The sequence below is a fragment of the Ctenopharyngodon idella genome, chromosome 7 (genome assembly GCF_019924925.1).
Source record: "Ctenopharyngodon idella isolate HZGC_01 chromosome 7, HZGC01, whole genome shotgun sequence".
NCBI lineage: Eukaryota > Metazoa > Chordata > Actinopteri > Cypriniformes > Xenocyprididae > Ctenopharyngodon > Ctenopharyngodon idella.
In genome coordinates this window covers 33,154,733-33,168,376 of record NC_067226.1, presented here as the reverse complement: position 1 = coordinate 33,168,376, position 13,644 = coordinate 33,154,733, and the positions used below count along the sequence as shown (strand labels likewise).

The window sequence follows — 13,644 nt, the reverse complement described above, 5'->3', positions numbered from 1 at the left end:
ATGAAAAGTGCCAAACACACTGGTCTGGGAGCAGCTTTCCCAAAAACAAACCCTAACTCATGACAAATCACTCAACAAGATCCAGTATTCAGGGGCAACTGCTATCTTGCCCTCAAAAGACTCCTATGTCAACATCAAAGTTCAAGAATTATTCAAACCGCAGAAAATGTTGATTCAAAGAGCAGATCAACAAGAGGCCAGCAGATTGCCACAAATTACTTGTACAAATGGGCACAATGAATGCAAATTGCCTCCCTCCAACCAGTTCCCATGGGACGCCCCGGGTGAAAATAATGAGCAGCACATGGATTGGAGTCTGAGTTTTATGGTCCCCCGTTCTGCCGAGTGGAGACATTAGTACTGACATACGGCCGTTAGTCTGAGAGCCAATGAATAGACACATGGAAAATAACATCGGAGGCCTTGAGGTGTGTGTGTGTGTGTGTGTGTGCATCAAGTGTACACGTGGGCATTGACATACTTTGGCACCAGTAAACAGTCAGGCATGCTTGCAAAGATGGCAGGAACTGATGTTGTTAATGTAGGTAGGATTAATAGTGGCCGCTGTAGTGACCTCTGTGTTTTCTTGGAGAGGGAATTTCCACGGGGAGGAGAAACGTACACAGGAACAATAACTGGATGATTATGAAGAAAAAATGGAACATAAAAGAAGATATATCACATACAAAATGTTTATCTCTAAGTGCTGACCGCCTACTGACTGCATACTCGTACAAACACATGCTCTGTTCCAACACACATTAGAAGAGATCCCGCACTGTTTTCAAATCCAAATGACAAACATTTCTTTGGCTTTTGACCTGTTGTGGAGAGTTTAAAGGAGGTTCTTTGATGCCGCTGATCTTTGTTTTTTATTATTATTGTTATTATTTTCACTATTCCTATAACTATTTATCAATTTTATCATTATTTTAATTAGTATCATATTGTTATTACTATCTTAGGTTTTGTATTTATTGTTGTAAAGCACATCAGTGAACTTGTGCTCGTTTTAATGGTGCTGTAGAAACACTATTAACATTGACAATAGCTGGCTATTTTAACTATATAAATAATTTATAATAAAATAAAATAAGATAAAATAATGTGTTTATTGCTAGACAATAATGTAATCAGAAAAAAAAAAAGATTTTTTCTGTTCCATTTTTTTTTTTTTCCCTGTTCTAATACCTGGCTGTGTTTAACTAAATAAATATAACAATTTATAAATTTTAAAAAAATAATAAATAAACAAAATAATAAAACTTGATTGTTTAATGTTTATTGCTACGCAAATAAAAATATCATGAAAAAATAAAGTTTTATGTTCCAGTTTTTCTTCTATGCTGTTAGCACTATAAACAATATAAAATAATTAAAAAATATATATAAAATTAATAAAAAATAAAACAGCTCATATAATATTTGGTTGCGTTTTCTGAGGTTCACAATCAATATTTTCTCACCATTTGTTGAAAATAAAATAAAATGTGTTTATTTAATGTTTATTACTAGACAATAACAGATCTTTTTATGTTCCATTTTTTAAATGTGTTCCAATGATTATACACAAAAATATATTTCATTCAATACTGTCTGGAAAGTATTAAAAATGTAGTTTAGAGTTATTTGCAAAAAAAAAAAAAAAAAAAGCTTAGCAACATGCTAATGTCAAACTACTGGAATATAATATTATCCTAATATTGTAATATTATATTATATTGTAATTATTACGAGCACAAGTTGTAATTGCTGCCTAACACATTTGTTGCTTAAATGAATACATGAAGCTGTACATTACTGCCATATGGACATTACTTTGGCACACTCGTCTCTGACTGATAACAGTACACTCCCTAAATTTTAACAGTGAAAACAGTTGAACAGTTTTTTGTAAAGCTGCTTTAAAATAATATGTATTGTGAAAAGTGATAAACAAATAAACCTGAGTTGAATACTGAATAAATGTTCTCCTTGTATGATGCACAGGATTGCCGAATGTTCCAAAACCAGTCACTTCTGAACTGAACTTTGTAGCGTGCATCCACTTTGCATTATCCAATTGGATGCTGCACACTGGTGGTGGATGAGGAGTGACCCCTGATACGATTGTAAAGGTAAACTTTGGGTGTACAGTAGTACATATGAAAGCGCTATATAAATGCATCATTCATTCATTCATTATATGGAAGCTGTCTTTGTAGTCAGCTCACTAGGTTTTAGAACGGAGCCATCTTTAATGACCTGCGTGATAAGCAGACTGAATTACGCTCTGCAATCATGCGACCTGGATCAGACGGTTGTGGTACAGGGGTGCGTATCCGGATGTGTGCTCCTCTAACAACACATCTCTCCACACCATCAGTTTAACTGCTCAATTACAGTATCTCCTTACATCATTACCCATAATGCACTGCTCTGTGGCTGCCTATGCCGCCCTTTCTGTCAAAGCCAACTGGATACGTTCTTCAAATCCCGTTTATTCATCTCATGGAATCAGATAGTGATGAAAGCACGAGAGAACAGCTGACACTTATGGCTTTCTGCTGCAGCGAGGCCATTGTTAACAGCAGGTGTTCTTTGCATCAACCAAATCACCAGATAAACAGCTCTACATAATTGCAGCGGGGAGTGAAGACAGACAGAGTGGCCTGAGAGAGGCCTTTATTTATATAAACTAGGGCTGAGTAAAAAAAAAAAAAAAAAAAGATTTCTAAATATTAGATTCTCATTTTTATGAACTGATATTGATTATTAAATCAATCTTCTGGTCTATGCTGTTTTCAGTTGATGAATGAACAGAACTTTGTACTGCGCCTCCCATCCAATTAATCACTATAAGCTTTGTTACATTTCAAATTCAAATTCTGTCAGTTTTATTACGTAACCTCAACGATAAATATAGCTGCAAGCAGCAATTATTGGGGTTCAAGCACTTTAAGGCCTTTAAGCACATGCGTAAATAGATATTATGTTTTATTTAAGCATATAACCACCTAGACCATATATTGAAAATAACATTTATAGACAATTCAGGCAATTTATCATAGGAAATATGTGGTTTCTAAACCTTTTTAACAGTTATAGTGCCACCTATGGGCCGATCTCCATAAAAGTTTGCATGCTTCTTTAGAATCATGTGCCGCATATGCGCACATAATGATGTGAAGTTACGAGTTTTCGTTTAGGCTTTTGGGTAGACTTGGCCACGTCTATTTTCTAAATGACTCAGCTATAGCTATCCAAAGGCCAAAGTTCAATTTTTTTTTTTTGATAATTATTGACCTAGAGAGTCCCGAGAATTGTGCCACAGAGGTTGAGCCAAAAACAAAAAAAACTGACATAATCTCCAATATTTAATGAACGATTCGATGGACAGTGGCAGTCCTAGAGGCAAAGTTGCTCAGAATGAGGAGTTCTACTGTGTGCAAAAAACTGCATGATGCACAATCCTTTGTGCATGTGATGCGTAAAACGAGGTGTCCCCCGGTGGCCAATTTATTTCAAATTTCTCACAGGCCTCTAGGGCCGTGAGTCAAATAGGCCCAGCGAGTTTCGTTCTGATTGGCCTCTGTTAACCTTGTCTAATAGGTGTTCAAAATTCATTGGCTGCCGGCGATCGCTTCTTTCAAGATGCACGAATGTCCTCAAAGGCAGTCTTGACACCTTGGACAAAGACAATGCATGCCAATTTTCAAGTCAGTCAGACTTAGGGTTGTGTAGTTATAGCCATTTTAAGTTTTTTCCATGTTATAGCGCCAGTTGCTGTGCCCTTTTTCACACAACCACAGAGCTCTTACATAGGTGTGCTGAGTTTGGTGAAAATATCTTATTCTGTTCACGAGTTATAGCCATTTTTGTAAAAGTGGCTCCGCTCACTTTGAACGCTTTGGCGGCCTTTAGGGACTGTGGATCGAAATTACATTTTTTATTTTTTTTTTAATTGACAATCAGACTCCAGAGAATCTTGCTGCACTGGTTTGGTTTCAATCAGGCCAAAAACCTAGGACTAGTTTGCAAAAGTGGGTTTTTCAAAAAATCCAAAATACCCCAAAATTTTGCCAGGGCGAGGGTCAAATCCTTTGTCTGAGAGGTTGTCTTGAGCCAAGCATTCCAACGATATAAGACATTTTAGCATACGCCTCACGGTTTAGGAGTTATAAGCAATTTTGTACTTTTCACCGCTGTAGCGTCCCCATCAGGCTGATCGGGTCGAGCTTTGGTGACGTTGTAGACGGTGTGAGTACTACCAGCCCTCAAAATTTTAAGTCTCTATGACTTTACTGTTTGGTCTGCCCGATCACTTTTAGGCGAGAATGCTGATCCTTGGAAATTTGAACAATTACAACAGTGTTTCAGCGCTATGTACCCCTTAATACCATTTTGGCGCTCTTTAATGTGGTGTGCTGTTGTCGCCTCAGATCAAGTGAAGCACACGTTAACCGATCATCTCTTCTGCTTTACTACTATTTATAGCACAAAATAAACATGAACATCAGAAGGTATGTTGAAAGATATAGTACATCTTACTGAAATCCATATCATGCCTCATGTAATCGATCAATCAGTGTTTCAACTTTATCATTATAAAAACTTCCTTATGTGTAATTTAAGTGTTTGTATACAAATCAGTTAATTTTACCTTCAATATTACAGTAATGTAGTAGCAACTGACTCCTTGTATAGTTTACAGCAATAGTTGATTTTTTTTTCCCTTGAGAAGTACTGTACCTGGTATATATACCTGGTATATATATATATATATATATATATATCCTAAGTAATTGATATCAAAAGCTTGTTAATCAAATCAAATCGTGAAATTTGTGTCAATACCCAGCCCTAATATAAGCAAGCAAATAAAAAGGAGGTGAAAGGGAGATAGTGTCCATTTTAGGCTTATGAAATTTGAAACCCTAAAGGAGGCTGTTGATCTTGTGAGGTGAGGTGAAGGTCCAAAGAAACAGGCAGTCATTTTAGGACCAAAAAATACCAAAAACTGGTCTTATTTTAAAGTATCATTCACTAAGACTTTAATTATATCTGAATGATATCCACTGAAATTTGCTAGACCACTCATTGCATAGGTAGAAATCTATAGACAGCTCTATATAATATTTTAGTACAATAGACCAACAGGAGGCCTGTTTTTCAGTAGATTGCCTGTAGTAAATGATGCAGCACAGCATAAATCCCACAGAAGGGGCCCAGCATCCTGAAAGCCTGTTGACTTTACACATCATTTCTGTCCAATTAGTCGAATCTTTCAACAAAACCACATGGACAAGAGCTATTAAGCATAGGATATGCACACATCAAACCTGTTCACTTTTTCACGAATGGAGTATTTTGTTAATTTAAAGTATCTACATTGAGGCTCCACTGGAGAATATATTAAGTTTATTAGAATATATAATTATAAAATATTTCTATATAATTTATCATCTTTGTTCACTTTAGAGTTATAAGAATATGTTTCATGTTTTTTTATGACATATGATGATTTCTTAAAAGATGCAAAATATAATATCCTATTTTTCTTCTGATTGTGTGTCTCTCACCTTTGACAGGGCACTCCAGGGTGAGGTTGGCACCTAAACGGGCACTGATAACACCTCCAACCACCACCTTCAGACTGGTACTCCTCAGATCTGACGTGTTTCTCTGTGAGGCAGCGATCGTGGGAGTTTCTGTTTGAAAAAAGACAAAAGCTCACATTGCATATAATACAGTCATTATAGAAACGGTCATTACAGAGAGCAACAGTGTGCAATGTCTCACCAGCCAGCAGAACATGTGTTGTCTCTGAATCGGAGCCAAACTCGTTGGTGGCGGTGCACTTGTAGGTGCCCACATCACTGGCGCCGGGGCTGGAGATGTGTACCTCTCCACCGCTGTCCCATGATACCCTGGGGAGGGCAAGAGAGATGGGTTCAATCAGCTGCAGAGTTCAGGGAATACTGTCAAAGACACCTGAAGGGAAGATTTCAAATTAACTAAAAAAGTGTAACAGGGAAGAGACCAGAGGCCTTTTTTTAATGGATGTCAGTGGAGGAGAGGCTTCGCTACACTGGATAAACTGCTTTTGTGGGAAAATAGCTTAATCATTTAAAGTGCCTCTATTATGCAATTTAAGAATAAAGGTTCCTAATTTAGTTTTGGTGGTCTCCTTCAATAGGTTTACATGCATACAAGGTCAAAAAACACTTTCATTTTCTCATAATATACATTGCAGCATCAGCTCTTTTCTCACATTGTCTGAAACAGCTCAGATTTCTGTCATTTCGGCTGCGTGAGATTCTCCAGTTTTGTTGTTGTTGAGTATCTGAAGCACGAGCTGTTAAAGCTCCGCCCTCTTCTGGAAAGGGGGCCGGGAGCAGCAGGTCATTTGCATTTAAAGGGACACACACAAAAAAAGGTGTATTTGTGCTCAGAACCAAATAGGGGCAAATTTATAATAAATGATCTATGGGGTATTTTGAGCTGAAACTTCACAGACACATTCTGAGACTTATTTACACTTAGAATTTACACTGAATAAAAATGCTGTTTTATAAGAGAAGTCACAGAAAATACCAAAGGTAGGATTCAGTGTTGTAGGATTCAGTGTTGTATTGTAGGAGACCTTTTGAAGGTCTCCTACAATAGGTTATCCAAGGTCAAAAAACACTTTCAATTTCTCATAATATACATTGCAGCATCAGCTCTTTTCTCACAGTGTCTGAAACAGCTCAGTTAAGGATTTGTTCCCTCTAAACCCCTCCTTGCCGAGAGTCTACTCTTCTCTGATTGGTCAGATGGCCCAGTCTGTTGTGATTGGTCTACTGCTTACAGCACGTGTCAGAAACGAAACGTCCATGAATTTTAGAATCTTCATCAGCATTTGATTCACAGTGACACAAACAGTACCGACGGCATCGTATAAAGTCGGTGAAGTGTTATCTATTTGCGTCATTTTACACCGGACTGCTTCACAAACGAGGGTCACTTCAACGCTGGATTTGCACAAAAGATTAACATGACAGCACATGCTAGTCGATGAGTTGAATCAACTCCACAGCAACTACATAAATTGATCAATTTCTGTCATTTTGGCTGCGTGAGATTCTCCAGTTTTGTTGTTGTTGAGTATCTGAAGCACAAGCTGTTAAAGCTCTTCTGGAAAGGGAGCCGGGAGCAGCAGCTCATTTTCATTTAAAGGGACACACACAAAAACGGCATGTTTTTGCTCACACCCAAATAGGGGCAAATTTGACAAGCTATAATAAATGATCTGTGGGGTATTTTGAGCTGAAACTTCACAGACACATTCTGAGACTTATTTACACTTAGAATTTACACTGTTTTATAAGAGAAGTCACAGAAAATACCAAAGGTAGGATTCAGTTTAAGGCTTCACATTTGGCAATCCATTTCTATGGTATCTGCAAACAGTGTGATTCGTAACTCTGACAGAAATTCAATGATGTCAAGGCAGTAATGTGATTCATTATCAAGTCACACATGCTCCAACTTGACCATTACACCTTCCTCAAAGGTAGAGCCACAGACCCTGGTATCCCTCAGTAATAAGACCATCTCTGATACCGTTTTATCGCATTTCCCTAACCCACAAATGTAGCATAACACAATTAAAGACTCACTTAATCCGGGTTGTATCTGGGTTAAAACAACGACTGGTTTCGATATATTACAGAAGTGAAACCATAGGAGCTCAAGCAGCACTCTGTGCCCTTTCAATGAAAACACACACCACGACTGTGTCTTAATCAACAGTCACACCATCGGATCAGGTCGAGATCTGGTTCAATCTCTTATTTCCTGTATATCAATCACAAGTTTCCCTCGGGCTCTGCCACTCTTCTGTTTCTGGTTCGCTCTTCACGTGATCTCCTACAGCAATCAGGAATCCCAGAAGAGTCAATCAGAGCGAGCGTGATGAACCCTTGGAGGTGTTTATATACCTGATTAAAGTGTTTATTGTGCAGACGCCGTTGTGCTGCTCAGGGAGTTCATCTGACACTTGTGAGGTCTAGTGGGCCTCCCGAGCAAAAAGTTTTAAAATTCTTAGACTGATCCTATAACAGAATAACACCAAAGAATGTATCAGCATAATATCTGGCTATGTTTTCAAAACTAGAAAAAAAAGCAAAGCTGAATTTTCAGCATCATTACTCCAGTCTTCAGTGTCACATGATCCTTCAGAAAACATTCTCTAATATGCTGATTTGCTGCTCAAGAAACATTTATGTTTATTATCAATGTTGAAAACAGTTGTGCTGCTTCATTTTTTTCAGAATTCTTTATGTCTTTAAGGTATTTAATGCCACTTCTGATCAATTTAATGCTTCCATGCTGAATAAAAGTATTCATTTCTTTCAAAAAAAGACACACACGCACAAACGTTTTAGTAAGGATGCTGCCTTATGAGCCAGTTGCCTATGAATACAGAACACAGCATGGAAGCTCTCTATGTTCTGGAACAGAGACAGAGTGATTAAGAAAGTCAGGATCTGTTAGAAGTCTCCAGGGTGTAGTGAGCTCTCCGTTTGCTCCCACCCAAACCCACAAAGTGACGCCGGCACAAAATGTGCATTGTATCCCATTCAGCACACATCTCATGAAAGCCCACTCATTCAGACCCACTAATACAAACACACCAGCTGAGTCATGTCTGAAGTATCGAACTCATAGAAAAGATATCATCTAAAGTGTGATGGCACGTCTGGACCAACTCACAGGCACAAATGTGTGCGGAAAATCAACCTCGGGACAATGGTAGCATTGTTTCACAATCACAAACATTATCCTACACTTCACTTACATGCCACATTTAATGAAAAAATAATGATTACAAGACGTCTTTTGGGAGAAAATAATAAGAACTTGCCTGCAGATAATTGCTTTTTTTTTTTTTTCTTGTTTTACACAAACTTAATTTGAATGTAATTTAAGGCATATTGTCTGAAAACAACTTACACAACTTTGTGGTTAGAGTAAATATATCTTTATTTATATCTAAATATATCTTTATATATTTTACTGGAAAACAAGGCAAAAATACTGATTTAAAAGATATTCTGCAGTGTTCCTGTGTTAACATATTTTGGTAACACTTTATAATAAGCATACAGCTATAAAGTACTTACAAATCATTAACAAACTATTAGTTTATAGTTAATTCTCTACACTGTGTTCACTTGATACTAATGCAATTAATGTCTAATAAATGTTGGTTTAAAGCACTTAATTAATTAATGACATATTCCCATTTTCTGTGCCCTAATCTAAAGATAAAAAAAACATAACCATAATTTTTTAACCTAAACATAAAAAAAAACATGATCTAACTCCTTACATGTGGGCTGATTAAACAATAATAACTGTGTTAATTACAGTGACAATGAATGAAGAACTCAGCCTATTAATATATTAACAATGTAGAAACTACAATATATTAACTCTGAATTAACTATAAACTAATAGTTTGCAAATGATTTGTAAGTACTTTTGTAAATACTGCCAAACTGCCCATACTACTTCTGAAAAGGATTCGAAAGAATCCACTCTATATAATCTAGATATGATTTGGGTGCTTTTTCACTTGTTTTACAGTGAAAACCATAAAGATGACTGCTTAAAAACGTAACAGCACATCTCTTCTCAACAAGCTGCATGATTCAAGGTATCATTCAAGTCTAGAGCACAACCATGGGGGTTAATAGTTTGATACTTTGTTCAAATCACTAACCCTACATACTGTATGGGCAATAGTAATAGCGATGCTTACCTCAGAATTACATGTTTCATCTATATATTAATCATACCATTACTACCTGGAGCAGAAACCGCACTGGTTCGAGTGTGATTTCCCGTTCACAGCTCTAGGAGTAAAGCAACCTTGTTAGGATCTGATTTAGAGAATCGCAGTGGTGCCAAGACACATCTGAATGAAAGAGCACGAAAGGGTGAGACTTCACACAGCTTTAGAGTCTGTGAACGTCAATCACCTTGGTTGTGTTTTGCTTCACATTTGGCCAAAAATAAGAAGCGCTATGTAAGCGCCACAGCAGAGATGGCCCTGGGGCCATGAACACCACAGGAGCTGCGAATGGGAGGAGAATGGAGACATACGGCATCACACAAAGCTGCTGTTTCTCCAGTGAGGTTGTCATTGCACAGGACACATCATCATTACTTCAGTCTTCAGTGTCACATGATCCTTCAGAAATCATTCTAATATACTCATTTGCTACTCAAGAAACATTTCTTATTATTATCAATTTTGAAAACTGTTGTGCTGCTTAATATTTCTGTGAAAATAATAATGCATTTTTTTCAGCATTCTTTGATGAATCGATCAAATCATCATATTAGAATGATTTCTGAAGGATCATGTGACACTGAAGACTGGAGTAATGATGCTGAAAAGTCAGCTTTGATCACAGGAATATATTACATTTTAAAATATATTCAAGTAGAAAACATTTAATTTTAATTGTAATAATGTTTCACAATATTACTGTTTTACTGTATTTTTGATCCAATAAATGCAGCTGTGGTGAGGAGAAGAGACTTCTTTCAAAAAAAAAAAAAAATTAAAAAAAAATAAAATTAAAAAAATTTACTGACCCCAAACTTTTGTTTTATATAATTGAAATAATACATATTAGGGGTGTAACGGTACATGTATTCATCCCGAACCGGTGCATACAGTCAGACGATGAATACAGTCAGTCACAGGCGATCCACACTCCAATCCAGAAGGGGGCGCATGGAGTAATGCAACGCTGTTTGCTAACCGCCACATCAGGAAAAACAGCAGAAGAAGAAGAGACGATCTATGCACCAACCCAAAACAAGAGTTCAGATGGCACGCAAGAGCTTGCTAGTAGCCTATACGCTGAGTTTCGATTAATTTTTGTGACGCGCTCCACAAACTTCACAGAAAGGAAACTGGGATGGCAGAAAGTGGCATCCTCTTTGTTTATTTTACAAACGCACAATGTTTTGTTTTTATTCTATATTATTTTTTGTGCACTCTATATAAGTATAGAGTGCACAAAAAATAAAAACAGACCCAGTTTCGAATGATGTCTTACTCTTATCTGTATGATCAAAAACGATGGAGTATTTTAAGTCGTTTCCACTGTTATAATGAGACAAAATCATTTGATACTGTGTTGATTTGTGTCATGGACATTGTGCGCCCCCCGTGTGGAATGCGATTGGAAATACGACCAACATGCTAACACATATCAGACAGCAGACAGCAGACAGTTAAACTAAAGTTTAATTTTTCATTATTCTATTTATTTTGTACTTTTATAATACAAGAGATGCTTTTCAGTTTTGTAGCTGATTGTGACCAAATACCTTTTGCTTTTTATCAGCCCTACAAAACAATTTAACCTATGCAAGAGTGCATTCTGTTTACTGCTTAGTGCTTAATACACTATAGAAGGCTGTACTGTACCAACTACCTCAGGGGACTAAATGCCGCTAAGTGGAACAAACTGTGATTTGCACTACTGTCTGTTCAACTTAAAATAAAAGAAACCTAGCATTGTGGATTTGTTGCTTTTTCTTGTTGTACCGTACTCATAGAGAATCGTGACCCCAAAACCGAGGTACGTACCGAACCTTGACTTCTGTGTACCATTGTCACGTATGGTTGCTGGCAAACAGATGAAGAAGATCAATAGTGTTCCAACACAAAGGTTTAGTGATTATAATCCAGGAGAAAGGTTTATAGCAATACACACACTTAACATAGATGAGACCGAACAGTGAACAGAACACAGGCAGGAACTAATATACACAGTGACGATTAACTAAGACGTACAGTACTGCTGTGATAGAGTTAGTGTCCATGGTGACTGATAAGTGGCGGGAAATTGAACAAAGACGACACGTGACAAATGAAAACAAACTGAAAGTCCGTGACCGTGACAGTACACCCCCCTCCGGCAAGGCGTGGCCTAGCACCATAATGGATAGCTCACCAGTACCGACAGCCCACGGCGGAGTCGAGGAGGAGCCGAGATGGTGTACTGGTGACTGACAGCATCTGGGGGACGACCGATGGAGACTCGGCAGATGGATCCATAGGCGCAGATGGAGAGCCAAAGAAGTCAAGCGACATCCCTGGCTCTGGAGATCTCGGCGATGCTGCGGCAACGAACTTCAGAGGCGGATCCAGAGTATCCGAAGGCTGAGGTGGAGCCAGCGTGATGGAGGACAGAGGCAAACGCCGAGGGGAAGGAGGAGTCCACTGCAGCCATAGGGGTGGAGGGACAGAGCGCAGCAGATGGCCCGAAAGTCCGTAGCAGAAGTGGTGTGACGACTGATCAAGGGGGAGCCGGCAGGACAAGGGAACCCGGTGGAGCCGCAAGTCCAAGGGTCTCCGGTAAAGCCAAAGGTGGGAGGAGCCAAGGCGGAGCCAACAGGTCAACAGGCCGAGATGGAGCGAAGAGGTCCAAGGCCGGAGGTGTAGCCACAGGAACCTCTTGCACTGACGCTGCTGGTGGTAAGACGACCTGCAGCTCGACGTCATAACAGGGCTTCCACGCAGACGGTGCAGGGCTGTCAACATTCGGCAACGGCAGAGCTGGAAGACTGGCTGAGCTTCACGGTGTCACCAAAGTTGACAGAGTAACGGTAAGAATAACACAGTTTATGCAGGTTAATGAAAAGAGGAGATCATGGTCCATACAGTCATTGATGCTGTCTGAAAACAGCGACGGTGAAGGTACCGGGTGGGATAGGGTGGGAGTTGATATTTCCTCTTTGAAGTTTATCAGCCAGTCCTCATCGTCCGTAGTCACTTCTCCCTCGTCGGCTGATGTTGTGGGCTCACACCCCTGGTAAAACTCATGTTGTAGTTCCACTTCCGGGGTGAGGGTCGGCTCTGTCCTCTTTCTCTCGGGCGCTGGCTGACGCGTCGTGGTGGGTGGTAGCTCTTCATCTGCGGGGGGCTCACATGAGTACTCTGTGGTCGATGGAGGTAATTCAGGCTCTGGGTCTGGCTGTGTTCTGGACCGGGATGCGACGCTCTCCAGTGGTGTCTGGGAGGTCCATGGGGTGTTGGTAATTGGTCCTGATCCAGAACAGTGACTTCAGGGTCTTGTTGTCGTAAAGGCAGATGACAGCAAGATGACAAAAACACTCAGTAAAGTCCAAAAAGTTGTGGCTCCATAGGTCCAGTCTTCAAACTGAAAGTCCGTGACTGTGACACGTTTCACCCCTAATATAAATAATAAAACGCTACCACTGTTACCTTCAAAAATTGGCTGAACATCTTGACAGACAGATACACAAACAGGTTTTGTTTCTTCCCATCAATGAAAAAAAAAACTGGCACGCTATAATTTGGAACAAATTCTGTATAACGAGACAGTTTTTAAAATATCCCCAATACCTGCAGTGAGAAAAGAATAACATGATCAAATTGTAAATATTACTCTGTAGGAGTGGAATGCATTCATTCTGGGTTGGCACTGGCTGGCATGAGTTGGCAGTGAGGTTTTGGAGTCAAGTGGCATTCTACAGCACTGTTTTGATGGCAGTAACGCAGTAGAGACCGCACAGAAACACGGCTGTCAACAAAAGAGTGGGAGGCAAATGATTTGGCAGCTCTGAGCA

At 39.0% G+C, this 13,644-nt stretch overlaps 1 protein-coding gene across 2 annotated transcripts in view; it reads right to left on the bottom strand.

Moving 5' to 3' along the window:
- The window catches only part of adamtsl3 (ADAMTS-like 3), a 207,091-nt gene that overhangs the window by 21,098 nt on the left and 172,349 nt on the right, over positions 1–13,644 (bottom strand). For both annotated transcript variants that reach the window (XM_051900104.1, XM_051900105.1), the window contains exons 22-23: positions 5,782–5,909; positions 5,562–5,690 (exon numbers count right to left, since the gene is read on the bottom strand). In XM_051900104.1, coding sequence (XP_051756064.1) covers positions 5,562–5,690; positions 5,782–5,909 — 257 coding nt within the window. The remainder of the gene's footprint in view (positions 1–5,561; positions 5,691–5,781; positions 5,910–13,644) is intronic.